General features: G+C 36.8%; 1 protein-coding gene across 3 annotated transcripts in view; it reads left to right on the top strand.

The window, feature by feature from the left end:
• Positions 1–15,019, top strand: part of Hormad1 (HORMA domain containing 1) — a 29,398-nt gene extending 14,379 nt beyond the window's left edge. For all 3 annotated transcript variants that reach the window (XM_021158160.2, XM_021158162.2, XM_021158159.2), the window contains exons 8-15: positions 857–924; positions 1,801–1,952; positions 3,790–4,037; positions 5,903–5,969; positions 6,061–6,137; positions 7,382–7,465; positions 12,410–12,484; positions 14,583–15,019. In XM_021158160.2, the coding sequence (XP_021013819.1) occupies positions 857–924; positions 1,801–1,952; positions 3,790–4,037; positions 5,903–5,969; positions 6,061–6,137; positions 7,382–7,465; positions 12,410–12,484; positions 14,583–14,660 (849 nt within the window). In that variant the 3' untranslated portion in view covers positions 14,661–15,019. The remainder of the gene's footprint in view (positions 1–856; positions 925–1,800; positions 1,953–3,789; positions 4,038–5,902; positions 5,970–6,060; positions 6,138–7,381; positions 7,466–12,409; positions 12,485–14,582) is intronic.
• The last annotated feature ends 638 nt before the right edge of the window (positions 15,020–15,657 follow it).

Here is a 15,657-nt window from a genome sequence, read left to right as displayed (position 1 = left end):
CATTCCTGGGGCTGGAGAAATGGCTCAGTGGGTAAGAGCACTGACTGCTCTTCCAGAGGTCCTGAGTTCAATTCCCAGCAACCACATGGTGGCTCACAACCATCTGTAATGGGATCTGATGCCCTCTTCTGGTGTGTCTGAAGACAACTACAGTGTACTCGTATACATAAAATAAATCTTTTTAAAAAATCACATTCCTTTCCTCTAAATAGTCAATTGTAATCTAAAAGTGTCAACTCAAAGTACCAACTTTCGTATTTGATTGTCCTGTCGAGTGGGCTCATTTAGGTTAGTAATAAAAATGCTATAGATTTGATGGGTATCTACCCAATGCAGTCTTTTTGCTTTTGTTTAGCACTAGTTGATCAAATTGGCTTCAACTGCTTTTCTGCAAAACAAGCATCCTAGATACTGTGAAAAATCAGTGTCATCAAGAATTGTTACTTAAAAAAAAAAGAATTATGACTTCAGAGAAAACAGTCATAATTCTTCACTACCAGGAAAAAAATTCCTAAAATCATTGCACTAGGGATTTAAGTTTCCAATACATAAACTTTCCAGGCAATTCAAACTACAGCCCTTGCCCACTCTGCTGAGGTGTGACTCCTCCCCCACTTGACTAGTTCTCCCATTTAGTATCTATCACAGTCATTGCAGTGAATCGGGGACTCTTTCTCCACAACTGAAGTACCAAATCCCAACCATCGGCATTAACTATGAGCACCTGAAACTCCAGTAGACCAATAGGAAATTAACACATTAGAGGAAACTACTGACTGGATGTTTGAAAGCAATGTGTACATTTGGCAGTGAGAATTATGTATCAGTTACATAACTTTAATGTTTTCTATTTAAGACAATTTCAGAATGTTACCAGTTTAAATTCAAGTACACCAAAAATGGACCAATCATGGACTTTATAAGGTATTACTCTATAGTTTTCCTTTTATATTACCAGTTGCCATTTATTATTATGCTATTTAGCTAGACTTCAAGGTTATTTCTGAAATTTCTCAAACTCCCAGTTAGCAATTTGACTTCACAAAATGGAGTAGTGGAATATGAGGTTGATGTGGCTGTGACATCTGTCAAACATTGTTCATCCCCAGTGTTAATTTGGCTGACCTGGCAGCCTAGCTTGGTGCTCCCTTCCTTTATCACCTCTCCCAGTGATTTACGCCCAATGTTTTACACTCAGTTGAAGCTAGTGGGGGAATGTTCTTCATTCAGGGTTTGAAACCCCAGACAAGCTTTCAAAATGGAGCAAGACTTAAAATGCCACAAGACAAGATTAAGTGCTGATTATATACTATTTACAAAAAAGTATTTGAGTGGTTAGAAATATATTTACCTAAAAAAAAAAAAAAAAAAGCCGGGCGTGGTGGCGCTCGCCTTTAATCCCAGCACTCGGGAGGCAGAGGCAGGCGGATTTCTGAGTTTGAGGCCAGCCTGGTCTACAAAGTGAGTTCCAGGACAGCCAGGGCTACACAGAGAAACCCTGTCTCGAAAAACCTAAAAAAAAAAAAAAAAAAAAAAAAAAGAAATATATTTAAAATCCATCATTTATTTCCTTTATACATTGTATAAAATGAATAATGTTTATTTTATGTATGTAAAACATTTAGCTTATTATGATGTTAATAGTGATACTGAGTTTTTATAATAGTGGCATTAAGATATTTTGTGATAATTTTCAACTTGGTAACTATTTTTTTGAAGGAATAATCTCAAATTGTTAAAATGTGAACTAATGTTAGAAGTCACAAATCTTATGAAAGAAATTTATTTCTTATTTTCTAGCAAAAATCAAAACAATAAATCTAGTACAACATCTGCTGACACCAAGAAAGCAAGTATTCTCCTCATTCGGAAGATTTATGTCTTAATGCAAAATCTAGGACCATTACCTAATGATGTTTGTCTGACCATGAAACTTTTTTACTATGATGAAGGTACTATTTGTTGCAATATGTCTTGTTTTAATTTTATTTCAAAAATTGTTTTCCATTTTTAATGTTTTGGCACCTAAATTGTTAGAGTCTTTGAAATTAGAAAACTTGGATTTAATATGTGTATTTGAAAAAGAAACATTGGGATCTGTCAAGCTGACTCGTGTTCAGAGCATTTGCTGTTCTTGTAGAGGACTGGAGTTTGGGTGTCAGCACCAACTGTGTTGGATAAACAGACATGCCTGTAACTCCATGTCCAGGGTGATCCAATATCCTCTTCTGGCATTCCCAGGCACCTGCATTCATGTGGACAAACAGGCAGACAGGCAGGCAGACAGACACACACACACACACACACAAAATGAATAAAAAATAAAATAAATATTGGAAAACAATTATTTGCATTTAAATATTTAAAATGCATTTCTAATCCAGTTGTGTTTTAATGTTAAAACTATTTTATATCAACTCTTTATAATTTTATTATGGAAAAAAGAAAATATAAATGTCCAATGTTTCCTTCAGGTATATACAATGAATAAACACTTCATAACTGGTTTTAAAAAAACAACAAAGATTTTGGTTCTGTGGTGGTTAAACAAAGAAAACCACAAAAATTTTGTCTCTGTGATCCTGGGGCTTGAACTTAAAGCTTGGTGTGAACTAAGCAAGCATTCTATGAAGCTGAATCTCTCACCTCAAATTTTAATATTTTAATTTATAAATTATATAACTAGAAAATATTTTGGGGGTTGGAGAGATGGCTTAGCAGTTAAGAACACTGACTGTTCTTCCGAAGGTCCTGAGCTCAAATCCCAGCAACCACATGCTGGCTCACAACTATCCATAATGAGACCTGACACCCTCTTCTGGTGTGTCTGAAGACAGCTACAGTGTACTTACATATAATAATAAATAAATCTTTAAAAAGTATATTTTGAGAGTAGCTTGTACAAATATTCAAGATTATATATTAATAAGAATTTTCATTATAGCTGTAGCTAAAATAGGAACAATGTATAAACGAGTAGAGTATCTTCCTTGGAGATTTATAAGTAAATTATGTTGCAACCATATAAAAAAAATACAATATGAACTGTTAAAATTACAGAGGGGCTACAGCAGAACTCTTGTTACTACCAGCCCCTTACACTTGCAGAGTACTAAAAAAGAAGACCTTCCTGCATTTTTAAAGGATATTTAAGGGCTGGAGAGATAGCTCAGTGGTTAAGAGCACTGACTCCTCTTCCAGAAGTCCTGAGTTTGATTCCCAGCAACCACATGGTGGCTCACAGCCATCTGTAATGGATGCCCTCCTCTGGTGTGTCTGAAGACAGCTACAGTGTACATAAAATACATAAAGTAAATAAATATTTTTTAAAAGATATTTAGGATATTATTTCCTAGAACATATACAAACATGAAAAATTCCTATTATATGCATAATATTTTCAATATAAGAAATTCAAATTAAGGAATGAGGACTGTGCCAGGAGGAGCATCTCTATATTTCAGCTTAGGTTTTTCCATCTGAATTCAATCTTATTGTGTTTTTATGAGTAGTTCAGCTTCTTCAGTTTTTTTTTTTTTTTTAAATTAAATACCGAATTCTTTTTTTTTTTTTAATTTTTATTTATTTATTTATTTATTTTGGTTTTTCGAGACAGGGTTTCTCTGTGTAGCCCAGCTGTCCTGGAACTCACTTTGTAGACCAGGCTGGCCTCGAACTCAGAGATCCGCCTGCCTCTGCCTCCCAAGTGCTGGGATTAAAGGCGTGCGCCACCACGCCCGGCCGCTTCTTCAGTTTTAAAAACAGTAATTCATACTTCCTTTTTTGCAGTTACACCCCCAGATTACCAACCACCAGGTTTTAAGGATGGTGATTGTGAAGGAGTAATATTTGATGGGGACCCTACATACTTAAATGTGGGAGAAGTCCCAACACCTTTTCACACCTTCAGATTAAAAGTGACCACTGAGAAGGAACGAATGGAAAATATTGATTCAACCATACTAAAACCAAAAGAATCAAAAACACAATTTCAAAAAATTCTAATGGACAAAGATGATGTAGAAGATGAAAATCATGTAAGTGTGAACATATTTGAAGAGTTATAAGGTACAATAGTAGCAAACGTTGATTTTGAGGAGTTTGATCGATTTTAATGTTTCTAGAAATACTGTAATAAAGTACTGTAGTAAGTTGGAAGAACTTTATTTTATTTTGAGACTGAATTGAATGGCTGGCCGTACTGTGGATCAACCTCTGATTGCTAGGCCTGTGCATTGAGTACTTTACCTGCTGCATCATCTCACAGGCTCTTGTTTTTAAAAAAATTTAGTCCAGCTGTTAACTTGCTTTGTAGCTGAGGCTATTGTTGAACTCCTAGTTCTCCTGCCTTCACCTCCTGAGTGTTGAGATTATAGGTATGAACCACCATGCCAGCTAGGGTTTTTGTAGCATTCTTTAAAATATTTCAGTCTCGGGCTGGAGACATGGCTCAGTGTTTAAGAGCACTGACTGCTCTTCCAAAGATCCTAAGTTCAATTCCCAGCAACCACATGGTGTCTTACAACCATCTGTAACGGGATCCGATGCCCTCTTCTGGTGTATCTGAAGACAGCTACAGGGTACTCGTCATACATTATATATATATAATAAAATCTTTTAAAAATATTTCAGTCTTAGGCTGAAAGAAATGGTTCTATGGGTAAGGTTTTTGTTGCACAAGCATGAAGATGTGTGTAATCAGTTTCTCAGAACCCGTGTAAAAACTGCATATGAGGGGCTGGTGAGATGGCTCAGTGGGTAAGAGCACCCGACTGCTCTTCCAGAGGTCCAGAGTTCAAATCCCAGCAACCACATGGTGGCTCACAACCATCCGTAACGAGATCTGGCGCCCTCTTCTGGAGTGTCTGAGGACACCTACAGTGTACTTATAATATAATAAATTAAATAAATCTTTAAAAAAAAAGATTAAAAAAAAACTGCATATGATTGTGATGTGTAAATCTGTAATCCTTACACTGGGAGAGTCGGGGCTAGAAATAGGAGGACTCCAGGAACTTGCTAACCAAAACATTCAGCTTCAGGTTCAGTCAATTATAGATTCTGTCTCAAAAATATATAAATAATTCTGGCAAGGTGATGTACACCTTTAAATCCCAACACTCAGGAGGCATGGGCAGTCAGATAACTGTGAGATCAAGGCCAGCCTGGACTATATAGTAAATTCCAGACCAGTCAGGGAAACAGTGAGACCCTGTCTCATTAACAAACAGATAAGGAATGATACAAGATAACAACCTACATTAACCTCTGGCCTCTACATCCTAATTCCTACACATGTGCATACATGCATTTATATAGATGCATACACAAAATATTTGAGTTTCTCTTATACATTTCACAAAGGGAACAATAATTTAGACCTTAAGCCAGTTATTTCTATCATACCATATGTTCATCCTCCAGTGACTTTCTGAAGAGTTGACATGTTCAGTTATATGTGTAGCTGTGTAAACCTACTTAATTCAATGCTCTCAAACAATAAGATCTAAGGATTTAGAATAAGCACATAATTTTGAAAAATATGCTTTTTTGTTACCCTTAAAACAACCCTAAAAAGTAGAGTTTATATTTTGTTTGAATAAAATTTGTGGGTTGGGTATGGTTGTGCATGCCTTTAATTAGGAGCAGAATTAGGCAGATGTGACACCAGACTGGTCTACAAAGCAAGTTCCAGAATAGCCAAAGCTGTTACACAGAGAAACCCTCAAAAAAAAAGAAGAAAAAAAGCCTTTTTGGTAGTAATTCTAGCACCATTTGTATTTCTAACAAGCATAAGATAGTTGTATTTATCATTTACATAAAGCAAATGTGTTCATTAATATTACTACTTAATTGTTTTCATTTATTGTTAAAGTATGTTCAATTTTTCATATTTATATAGAATAATTTTGACATTAAAACTAAAATGAACGAACAGAATGAAAACTCTGGAGCTTCTGAAATCGAAGGTAAGAAGCTAACAAAAATGTTTATTAACTACTAATTCAATTTCGTACCATTTAACTTTCTTCTCTTTCTTCTTATTTTTTTTTTTTACAGAACCAAATTTAGATTGTAAGGAAGAAGAAACTATGCAATTCAAAAAGAGCCAAAGTCCTTCAATTTCTCATTGTCAGGTATAAACTTGGTCATTCCATCTGACTTTCAATTTTATTTTGTTCTGTTTTACTTTACTTGTTTGTTTGAGCCTGGGTCTTACAAGGTACCCCTGTTTAGCCTGGAATTCATTATGTAGTGGAAGCTGGACTCAAACTTGTAGCCGTATTTCTACTTCTTCTTGAGTGCTAGAATTATAGATGTGAACCATCAGGCCTTAAATTATATTTAGATTTATTTTTTGTGTTTGAGTAATTTGTGTGTGTGTGTGTGTGTGTGTGTGTGTGTTGCTTATAGAGGCTAGAAGAGAACATCAGATCCCCTAGTTACAGCCAGTTGTAAGCCACCATGTAAGTGCAAGGACCTTTGGCTCTTTACCATTGAGCCATCTGTCTAGCCCCTGCACTAGCTTTTATTTAAAGATGGTTGCTTGTATACTTATCTTATTATTCCTCAGATTTTCTTAGTGTTATTGAATAAAAGTATGCATTTAAATAAATTATTTTTAAATATTTATTTATTTTATGTATACGAGCACACTGACACTGTTCAGACACATCAGAAGAGGGCATCTGATCACATTGCAGGTGGTTGTGAACCACCATGTAGTTGCTGGAATTTGAATTCTGCACCTTCGGAAGAGCAGTGCTCTTAACCACTGAGCCATCTTTCCAGCCCTAAATAAATTATTATAGATAAAATTACTATACATTAAAAAGTTTTTTAGTATATCATTGTGAGCTTATTTAATAATAAATCTTATGATGCTTGTAGAGGGCTAGTAGGATAGCTCAGCAGGTCTAAGGTCTTGCTACCAGACCTGATGACCTCAATCTGATTCCTAGGACTCACATGATGGAAGGAAAACACCAATTCCTTCAAGATGTCCTCTAATCTCTAACATACACAAAATGGTTTACGTGCTTCTCTCCCTAGTAAATAAGTGTTAAAAAAAAAGCAATATTCATAGACTCTAAGAACTTCAGAGCTAAATAAAATCTTACATATTTTTGTTTGTTTGTTTGTTTGAGGGGTCAAAAGAGGGTCCTATTATGTAACCTTAGCTAGCCTGGAACTCACTAAATGAGACTGACCCCAAATTTATGTCAGTCCTCCTTCTTAACTGCTGCTTGAATGCTGAGATTAAAGTGTGAGGCACTATATCCAAAATAAACTAAAAAATTATGTAGTTAATAGTTTGGACCCCACTTATTTTGAGTTTAATTATGGTATGTAATAAAGTTTTGTAAAATGTCTTTTCTAGGTTGAACAGTTAGTCAGTAAAACATCTGAACTTGATGTGTCTGAAAGCAAAACAAGAAGTGGAAAAATCTTTCAGAGTAAAATGGTAAATAATTTTGTAACTACCCCTTCATGTGTGTATTTCTTTTTTTGTTTGTTGTGATTTGGTTTTGAGACAGGGTCTCTCGGTCTCTCTCTCTCTGTCTCTCTCCTTTTATATATAGCCCTGGCTATTCTGGAACTCATGATGTATACCAAGCTGGATCTCACAGAGATCTACCTGCCTCTTCATCCTGAGTGCTGGAGTTAAATTCATTCACCACTATGCTACCCTGTGGGAACTAAAAAGGGGGGCTGGGGAAGGAGCGGGGAGGGAGGATAGCCCACGCCGGCCAGAGTTCCCCCTATGCTCTGGGCAGGCAGATGTGGGAGGCTGCCAGACGCTTTCCACTCTGCCCTGGGTGGGCATCTAAGCCTCTGACCCCACTGGACCGGAGGGGTGGGGGGTGAACAAGGGGCAGCCCCTGAAACCAAGGGATCCCAGGGCAACACCCTGTGCCCCAGGGTTATGGGGGAAAAGAGGTTCCCACACAGGCAAGAAAGAGTCTGCGCAGCAGGCCTTGATGAACAGAGACAGTTTATGGTTTTAGAGCTTTATTGTAGAAAGGCAGGGGGAAAGAGAGAAGGTGGAAAGAGAGACCAGCCATGGCCAAGAGGAGAGAAGGGGGAAAGAGAGAGAGAAGAAAGGCTAGAGAGTAAGAGGGAGAGAGAGGAAGAGAGTGAGAGGAGAGAAGAGAGGAGAGAAGAGTGATAGGGGAGTAAGAGCAAAAGAGCAAGAGAGTGAGAGAATGAGGAGGGGTCAAGCAGCCCCTCTTATGGTGTGGGTTATCTTTACTGTGCTAGGTAACTGGGGAGGAGTTTAGTCTGAAGGTCTGAAGCTTGGGACTTTGTCCACATGACTACTATCCATGCTTCTCTTGTGGGGCCTGAGGGGGCAGTAACTTTGACAGGAGCCTCCGTCCCATGTAAGTGAACTATCACCACCAGTCCCCGGGTTCCACCTCAGCTAGACTGGAGATCAGACTGTCTTTGCATAGCCCAATGGCCCACACTTCCCTATTTTCCAGCATTTCTTTTTAATGATTTTCTTATGTGCATTGGTAATTTGTCTTAAATTGGTATATCTATGTGAAGATTTGAGGTCCTCTGGAATGGAGTTACAAACAGTTGTGAGCTTCCATGTAGGTGCTGGAAATTAAACCTGGATCCTCTGGAAGAGCAGCCAAAGCTCTTAATAGTTGATTCATCTCTCCAACCCAGTATTTTCAAGAATTTCTTAAACAGCTATTGTGTGTCAGGTACAGACTGGAAGACAGACAGACAGAACACACACATTTAGATAGTTAGATACATAAATAGATCGCTCAATCACATTGTTCTGGATCCTAACTAAACATGTGGTAACTGAATGGAAACAGTGATATAAAGTCATTATAGAAGTCTTTTTTTTATAACAATTTTTATTAGATATTTTCTTCATTTACATTTTAAGTGCTATCCCGAATAGAGAAGTCATAATAGATTACATGAAAGTGCAAAGGAAAGAGTGGGCATTTTAGTCAAGATACATTAGAATGAAGAATCTGATAAAGTTCTGAGAAATATTATCTAGACTCCTAAGGATATTTTCTAGGATACCAGAAAACCCACATGTTCTGTTTTGGAAGTTGACTATCTTGACATTATAAATGATCTTTTATAGATATCTTGCTTAAAATAAATAACAACAAAAAACCCCAACAGTTTTTGTTTCCTTAACTAATTTTACTGAATAGAAGTTCATATTTGATTTGATTTTTCAAGAAAAGCTCTCAGATGACCCAAACTGGTGTTGAAGTCACTATGTAGCTGAGAATGGCCTTAAATTCTTGCTCCTTACATTTCTGCCTTCAGTGTACCAGTGTCTATAGCTGCATATTCCATGCCTAGCTCATATTTTTAGACCTTTAAGTTACTCTTAAAGATTCAGGAGTGAAGAAGAAATTTCTATAAAATATATGCAAAGTTAGGGAAGAAAGAGCTTACTTTGTTGGTGCTATGCTAGAACATAGCTTTCTAAGGACTTATTCAGTGAATTCCTAATGGCAGCTTGACATTGGACATTACAAATATTCATAGCATGGAAATTAACAAATGCCTCAGGATTTATCCCATGGGGCTGATTGTAAAATATCTCCTGGAGTAGCAGTGATAATACTACCTGGTTTATTTGTCTTTTGTTTCCCCACATTCTCAGTAGGAAATTAGAATTAGCAAAAGGCAATATTAAGCTAGTATGCTGATGAAAGCAAGAAACAAAGATATAAGTGGGGTATAGTGGTACACACCTGTTAATCTCAGCACTTGAGAAGTAGATGTAGAAGACAGCTATGAGTTTGAGGCCAACTCGGACTACATGGTGAAATGCTGGCCAGCATGAGCTTCAGGGTAAAACTCTACTAAAATGGGTGGGGAAAGGAGGAGATACACAAATTTAAAATGCCAAGAATTATTACTTCTAGCAGCAAAATGTTCTTTCTAGCTAGCTTCAACTTAGGATGAATATCTTTCAAAAAGATTTTTAAGACAGTCTTCAAAAAAAAAAAAAAAAAGTCGGGTGTGGTGGTACACGCCTTTAATCCCAGCACTCGAGAGGCAGAGGCAGGCGGATCTCTGAGTTCGAGGCCAGCCTGGTCTACAGAGTGAGTTCCAGGACAGCCAGAGCTACACAGAGAAACCCTGTCTCGAAAAACCAAAAAAAAAAAAAAAAAAAAAAAAAAGAAAGAAGAAAGAAAGACAGTCTTACTATGTAGACACAAACTTGACATGTAGCCCAGGCTGGCTGATCATTTATAATCTTTTTGCCTATGCTTCCTGAGTGCTGAGATTACAGGTGTCTGGCACCATCCTGATACATCTTTTCTTATGCTTGAAATTACCTTAGGATGAATAAATCTAATTTTTTCTTTTAGACAAAAATCTCACTAGGTAGCACAATGCTGTAGACCAGACTGCTTTCAACCTCACTAAGATCCACCTGCCTCTCTTTCCTTAGTACCAGGATTAAAAGTGTGCACCAACATGCCTGCCAATAAAACTATTTATAAAAAATATCCTTGTAATGTACTACTAAAATGTTTTGAGGATATATTAATATTTTGCATGTTTTTAATTTTTAAAAATTTCATTTATACATGTATGTGTGTGGATACACATGTGCCATGGCATGCATGTAGAAGTTAGGGGAGGAGTTACAGCAGTCAATCCTTTCCACCATGTGAGTGCTAGAAATCAAACTCTGGATGTCATGCTTGGCAAGAACCTTTAATCAATGGGTTATCTTAATGGCCCAAGTTGGAAACTTTTAGTATCAGCTCATAGGAAGAGTATTTCTGATGCTTCAAATTAAAACATAATTATGGCTTGACAAGGGCAAGAAATAAAAATACTCAATAATATTAAGGATATTTGAGGGACTAGAGAGATGGCTCAGTGGTTAAGAGTTGTTTGCTGTTCTTCCAGAGGGCCTGAGTTCAGTTCTCAACAACCATGGGTAGCTCATAACTGTCTGATACCTGAGCACACATGGCATACACCTATTTACATGAATGAAAATTTTAAATTAAATTAAAAAAAAAGCCTGGCGTGGTGGCGCACGCCTTTAATCCCAACACTTGGGAGGCAGAGGCAGGCAGATTTCTGAGTTGGAGGCCAGCCTGGTCTACAGAGTGAGTTCCAGGACAGCCAGGGCTACACAGAGAAACCTTGTCTTGAAAAACAAAACAAAACAAAAATAAATAAATAAATAAATAAATAAATAAATAAATAAAGATTTCAGCTATTCCCTGTTAGAAATCCAGGGCCTTACACATGCAAAACACTGAGCCATACCTCCAGCTGAAAAGGCAATTTCAAGCATAAGAAAAGATGTATCAGGATGGTGCCAGACACCTGTAACACTCAGGAAGCATAAGCAAAAAGATTGTAAATGTTCAGCCAGCCTGGGCTACATGTCAAGTTTGTATCTACATAGTAAGACACTATCTCAAAAATCTTTTTGAAAAACTTCTGTTAAATAATGTAAAGCAAAAAAAAAGTCCTTTTAGAGAAAGTAATGTGACAATTTTCTACATTAAATATTTAACAACTATGTATAATTTTCTACATTATAATATTTAATGACTGTTATTAATCACTGTCATCAAGAAGTTAAAAATGTCTACCAACAAATAATTGGACAAAAAATTATAGCCATACAGTAGAATTATTCAGCCATAAAATGAGTAAAACATCAATACACATACAACAACTAAACTGGAAGAATCCAAACCACAGAGACCATATACCAAGATTCTGTTCATGTGAGAGTCAGAATTTGGGACTGGATTTCATGACTTCCAGTACTAAGCCCCATCCAGTATTTAGTCCCAGTACTAAGGAGGCAGAGTCAGGGGCTGGAGAGATGGCTCAGCGGTTAAGAGCACTGACTGCTCTTCTGAAAGGTCTTGAGTTCAATTCCCAGCAACCATATTGTGGCTCACAAATCATCTGTAATGGGATCTGATGCCCTCTTCTGGTGTGTCTGAAGACAGTTACAGTGTTCTAGTATAAATAATAATAAATAAGTAAAAGGGAGCAGAGTCAGGCAGATCTCTGTGAGTTTCAGGAAAGCCAGGACTATCTTAAAATACAAGGAAACATTTGTGATTGAAACAGAAAATATTGGAAATGGCAGGAGATTGGGGGATAGGAGATTGATAGCTGAAGAAGATGGACCTTCTACAGGACTTCCAGAGAGATGAAAGTATTCTAATACTGAGCATAGTGGTCAATTATAAAACTCTGAATACATTAAAATTACACAACTGTGTATTTAAAATAGGTAAATTATGTAGCATCTGAATTATGTGTCAGTGTAACTTTTTAACTTCATATAATATCATGAGGCTAAAGAAATCAACTGTTGTCTGTTTGAGAAATAATGAAATAGTAATTTTCTGTCTTTGTGAAGGTAAATGGAAATAATCAGCAAGGACAAACGTCTAAAGAAAATCGGAAGAGAAGTCTTCGTCAATTTGGGAAAACAGTAAGTCTAATGATACTGAATGGGTTAAATAAAGTGGCAAATATCTGAATGTCATTACTGTATATTAAGATAACAACTTTGATATACTTGAACATACCTCAAAGCTGTGGTCAACATTCCAGAATAGCCAGGGCAGTGTAGAGAGACACTTTCTCAAAAAAAAAAAAAAAAAAAAAAAGAAAGAAAGAAAGAAAGAAAGAAAGGAAGGAAGAAAGGAAGGAAGAAAGAGAGAAAAAAGAATGTTTATGTGTTTGTGTCTCTGCACCTGAGTGTAGGTGACAAACAAGATGCCCTGGACTTGGAGTTAAATATGATTTGTGAGACACCTGGCGGGTGCTGGGAATGGAACATAGGGTCTAAAGGAGCAGTTCATCCTCTCAACCACTGAGCCCTCTCCAGGCTTAAATTTTTCTTAATGTTTTAAACACTGACACTTTCTTAGGAACCACAGTCTAGTTTGTCATTTATACTTTTAATTTTTTTCCAGAAAATGAAAGTTCATTAAAGGAATTTTGTTGGGAGTTCTCTAATTCATTTTTGCATATATTCAAATGTATCTGCTGGAGATGAAGGTATTGTTCTTACCTTTAATTTGTAAGGACTTAGGTTTTCATCTTCAGCACTACAAAAGGAAAAGAACACAACAAAATGGATACACTGGATGCCTAAGGTTTATCAAGACATGATGGAGCTTGTGCATTAGTGGGATCATGTAGCCGAGCTGCATGAACTTGTTATCTTAATGCTTCTGACTACCAAATTGCTGCAAGTATAGGCATGAGCTACCCTACCTTAAAATAGATTTAAATCTCACACGGCCCAAAGTAAAATGTTTTCCTGTTTTTGATTAAAATCTTTATTTCCTTTTCATTTCTCCAATTTTTATTTTACTATTTCAGTGATATAATCTTACAATTATTTTTCTTCTATCTAAAACAACTCAAATATCTTACCTTTTATGAGGATATATTTTTAGATAAGTTGTATGTCAACAATAAGTTATACTCTACTTTAAAATTATCCCAGGCAGATTTCTGAGTTCGAGGTCAGCCTGGTCTACAGAGTGAGTTCCAGGATAGCCAGGGCTACACAGAGAAACCCTGTCTCCAAAACAAACAAACAAACAAACAAACAAATAAAATTATCCCAGGTAGCATATCTTAGTAGAAGATACCTATGCTGGGCTGGAGATGTCATTCAGTCAGTAGAGTGCCTGCTTAGCATGCATAGAACCCTGTGTTACTAGACTTTCACCACCACACCAAACCATATGTAGGAGCACATTCCCATGATCCCAGTACTGAGTGTACAATGAGAGATGAGAAGTTCAAAGCCAACCTTTGCTATACAGAGTGCATAGGAAGCCATCCTAGACCATGTGAGACTCTGTCTCAAAAACAAAGAAAATTTACTGTAGCATACTATTTTTATTGTGAGCAGGGGGAGGACCCTCAGTTAAGAGATATTTAAACTGGAAAATCTTTGGCCAGTGAGATACTCCAGCATTAAAAGCACTTTGCCCTCTGGTACCTAAATTTGATCTACAGGACCCCACATAACAAGAGGAGAGAACCAACTACTATAAGTTGTCCCCTGACCTGCATACTTGTATTTTCATACGCACACACACACACACACACACCACAAATAAATATTAAGAAATTTGTAATTGGGGGCCTGGAGAGATGTTATTAGGACCACCTACTGCTCTAACAGAGGACTAGAGTTTTGTTCCCAGCACACTCATCTGGCAGCTCACAACTCCCTTCTATCCCAGCTTTAGAGGATCCAGTGCCACACTCTGGCATCTAAGGGAACCTGCATTCATGTACTCTACCCACACACAGAGAAACAAACATATACACACATTTTTTTTTTAAATTTTAAACTGTAAAAAAATTAAAGTCTCGCCAGGCGTGGTGGTGGTACATGCCTTTAATCCCAGCACTCAGGAGGCAGAGGCAGGCAGATTTCTGAGTTCAAGGCCAGCCTGGTCTACAAAGTGAGTTCCAGGACAGCCAGGGCTACACAGAGAAACCCTGTCTCGAGCCCCACCCCCAAAATTAAAGTCTCTTACGTAGTTGTTTTCTTTTAACAGGTCCCTCACGTCTTGGAATCTAGTCAAGAATCAGTGCTGAAGAAAAGGAGAGTTAGTGACCCGAAGGAACATACCTAAAAATTATTTTTCTTATGCAAATTTGCAGTTTTCAACGTTTAAACTAACATGCTGTATTATTTGAAGGTGTGCCTTCTGTACCTCTGAAACTTATTTTGTAGTTCATAGTTATTAAACTAATAAAAGTTTTAGCTATTATATTTTGTTTACCTGAGATAAATCCAAGGGAACTTTTGACTAAACAAAAATACAAATGTCTTTGATTCTGCTCATATCCACTGAATACAACCTGCTTTCCATTTTAAAGAAAGCTTTTTTTGAAATGTGTTAAGTTTTAAGGCCCTCTAAAACCATTTCTTAAGTGTTTATTCTGACTTTAAAATTCTGAAAGGATTCACTTTTTACTTATGTTAAAACTGTACCATTTACTTGGTGCTATTAAAACAATGTTTGCTATTTTGATATAGTGTGTTATTAACAACTTTTAAATGTGTACTTAGAGCAAAAAGATGATAAAAAGCAATGTCCAATAAAAAAAAAAGACTGGCATCTTACTACCATGATTAAGATGCTCAGTGTGCAGGGTCTTTCAGGGCTTCTAGTTGTTATTTAATTAACAGAAAGTGTTCAGCTATTAATTTTGAGAGAATTTAGGTAATTATATCTTTCACGAGGTGGACACATTTTAGAACTTTTGAGTGGTAGTGTGAACAATTGTTTTGCTGAGAGACCTGGAACCTAGCCCCACCCAAGCTATTTGCTTCCTTTGCTTCAGAAAAGCAAGAACTAAAACCTTGATCTGTTTCTGTCTTGTAATTTTAGCAGCCATATTCCAAAATGTACAGTAGCTACAGGATTATCAAAGTGGGATAACATCCCTCTATAGAGATGTTATATGTGTAATAGTAGGAATGTACCCATGCTGTTCAGTATAAACAGTACAAACTGAGTCAGATTACGTTTTTCTAGAGGCAAAGTTAAGCTCGGAGTTTACTCTTAGCCTTATTGCTTGGATGCCAACATTTCTTATCCAGCAGTGCCAATACAGACAGCTACA

Source organism: Mus caroli, unplaced genomic scaffold (assembly GCF_978045245.1).
Source record: "Mus caroli unplaced genomic scaffold, Mus_caroli_1 scaffold_3, whole genome shotgun sequence".
In the NCBI taxonomy this organism is placed as follows: Eukaryota; Metazoa; Chordata; class Mammalia; order Rodentia; family Muridae; genus Mus; species Mus caroli.
This window is presented reverse-complemented; position numbering and strand designations above follow the sequence as displayed.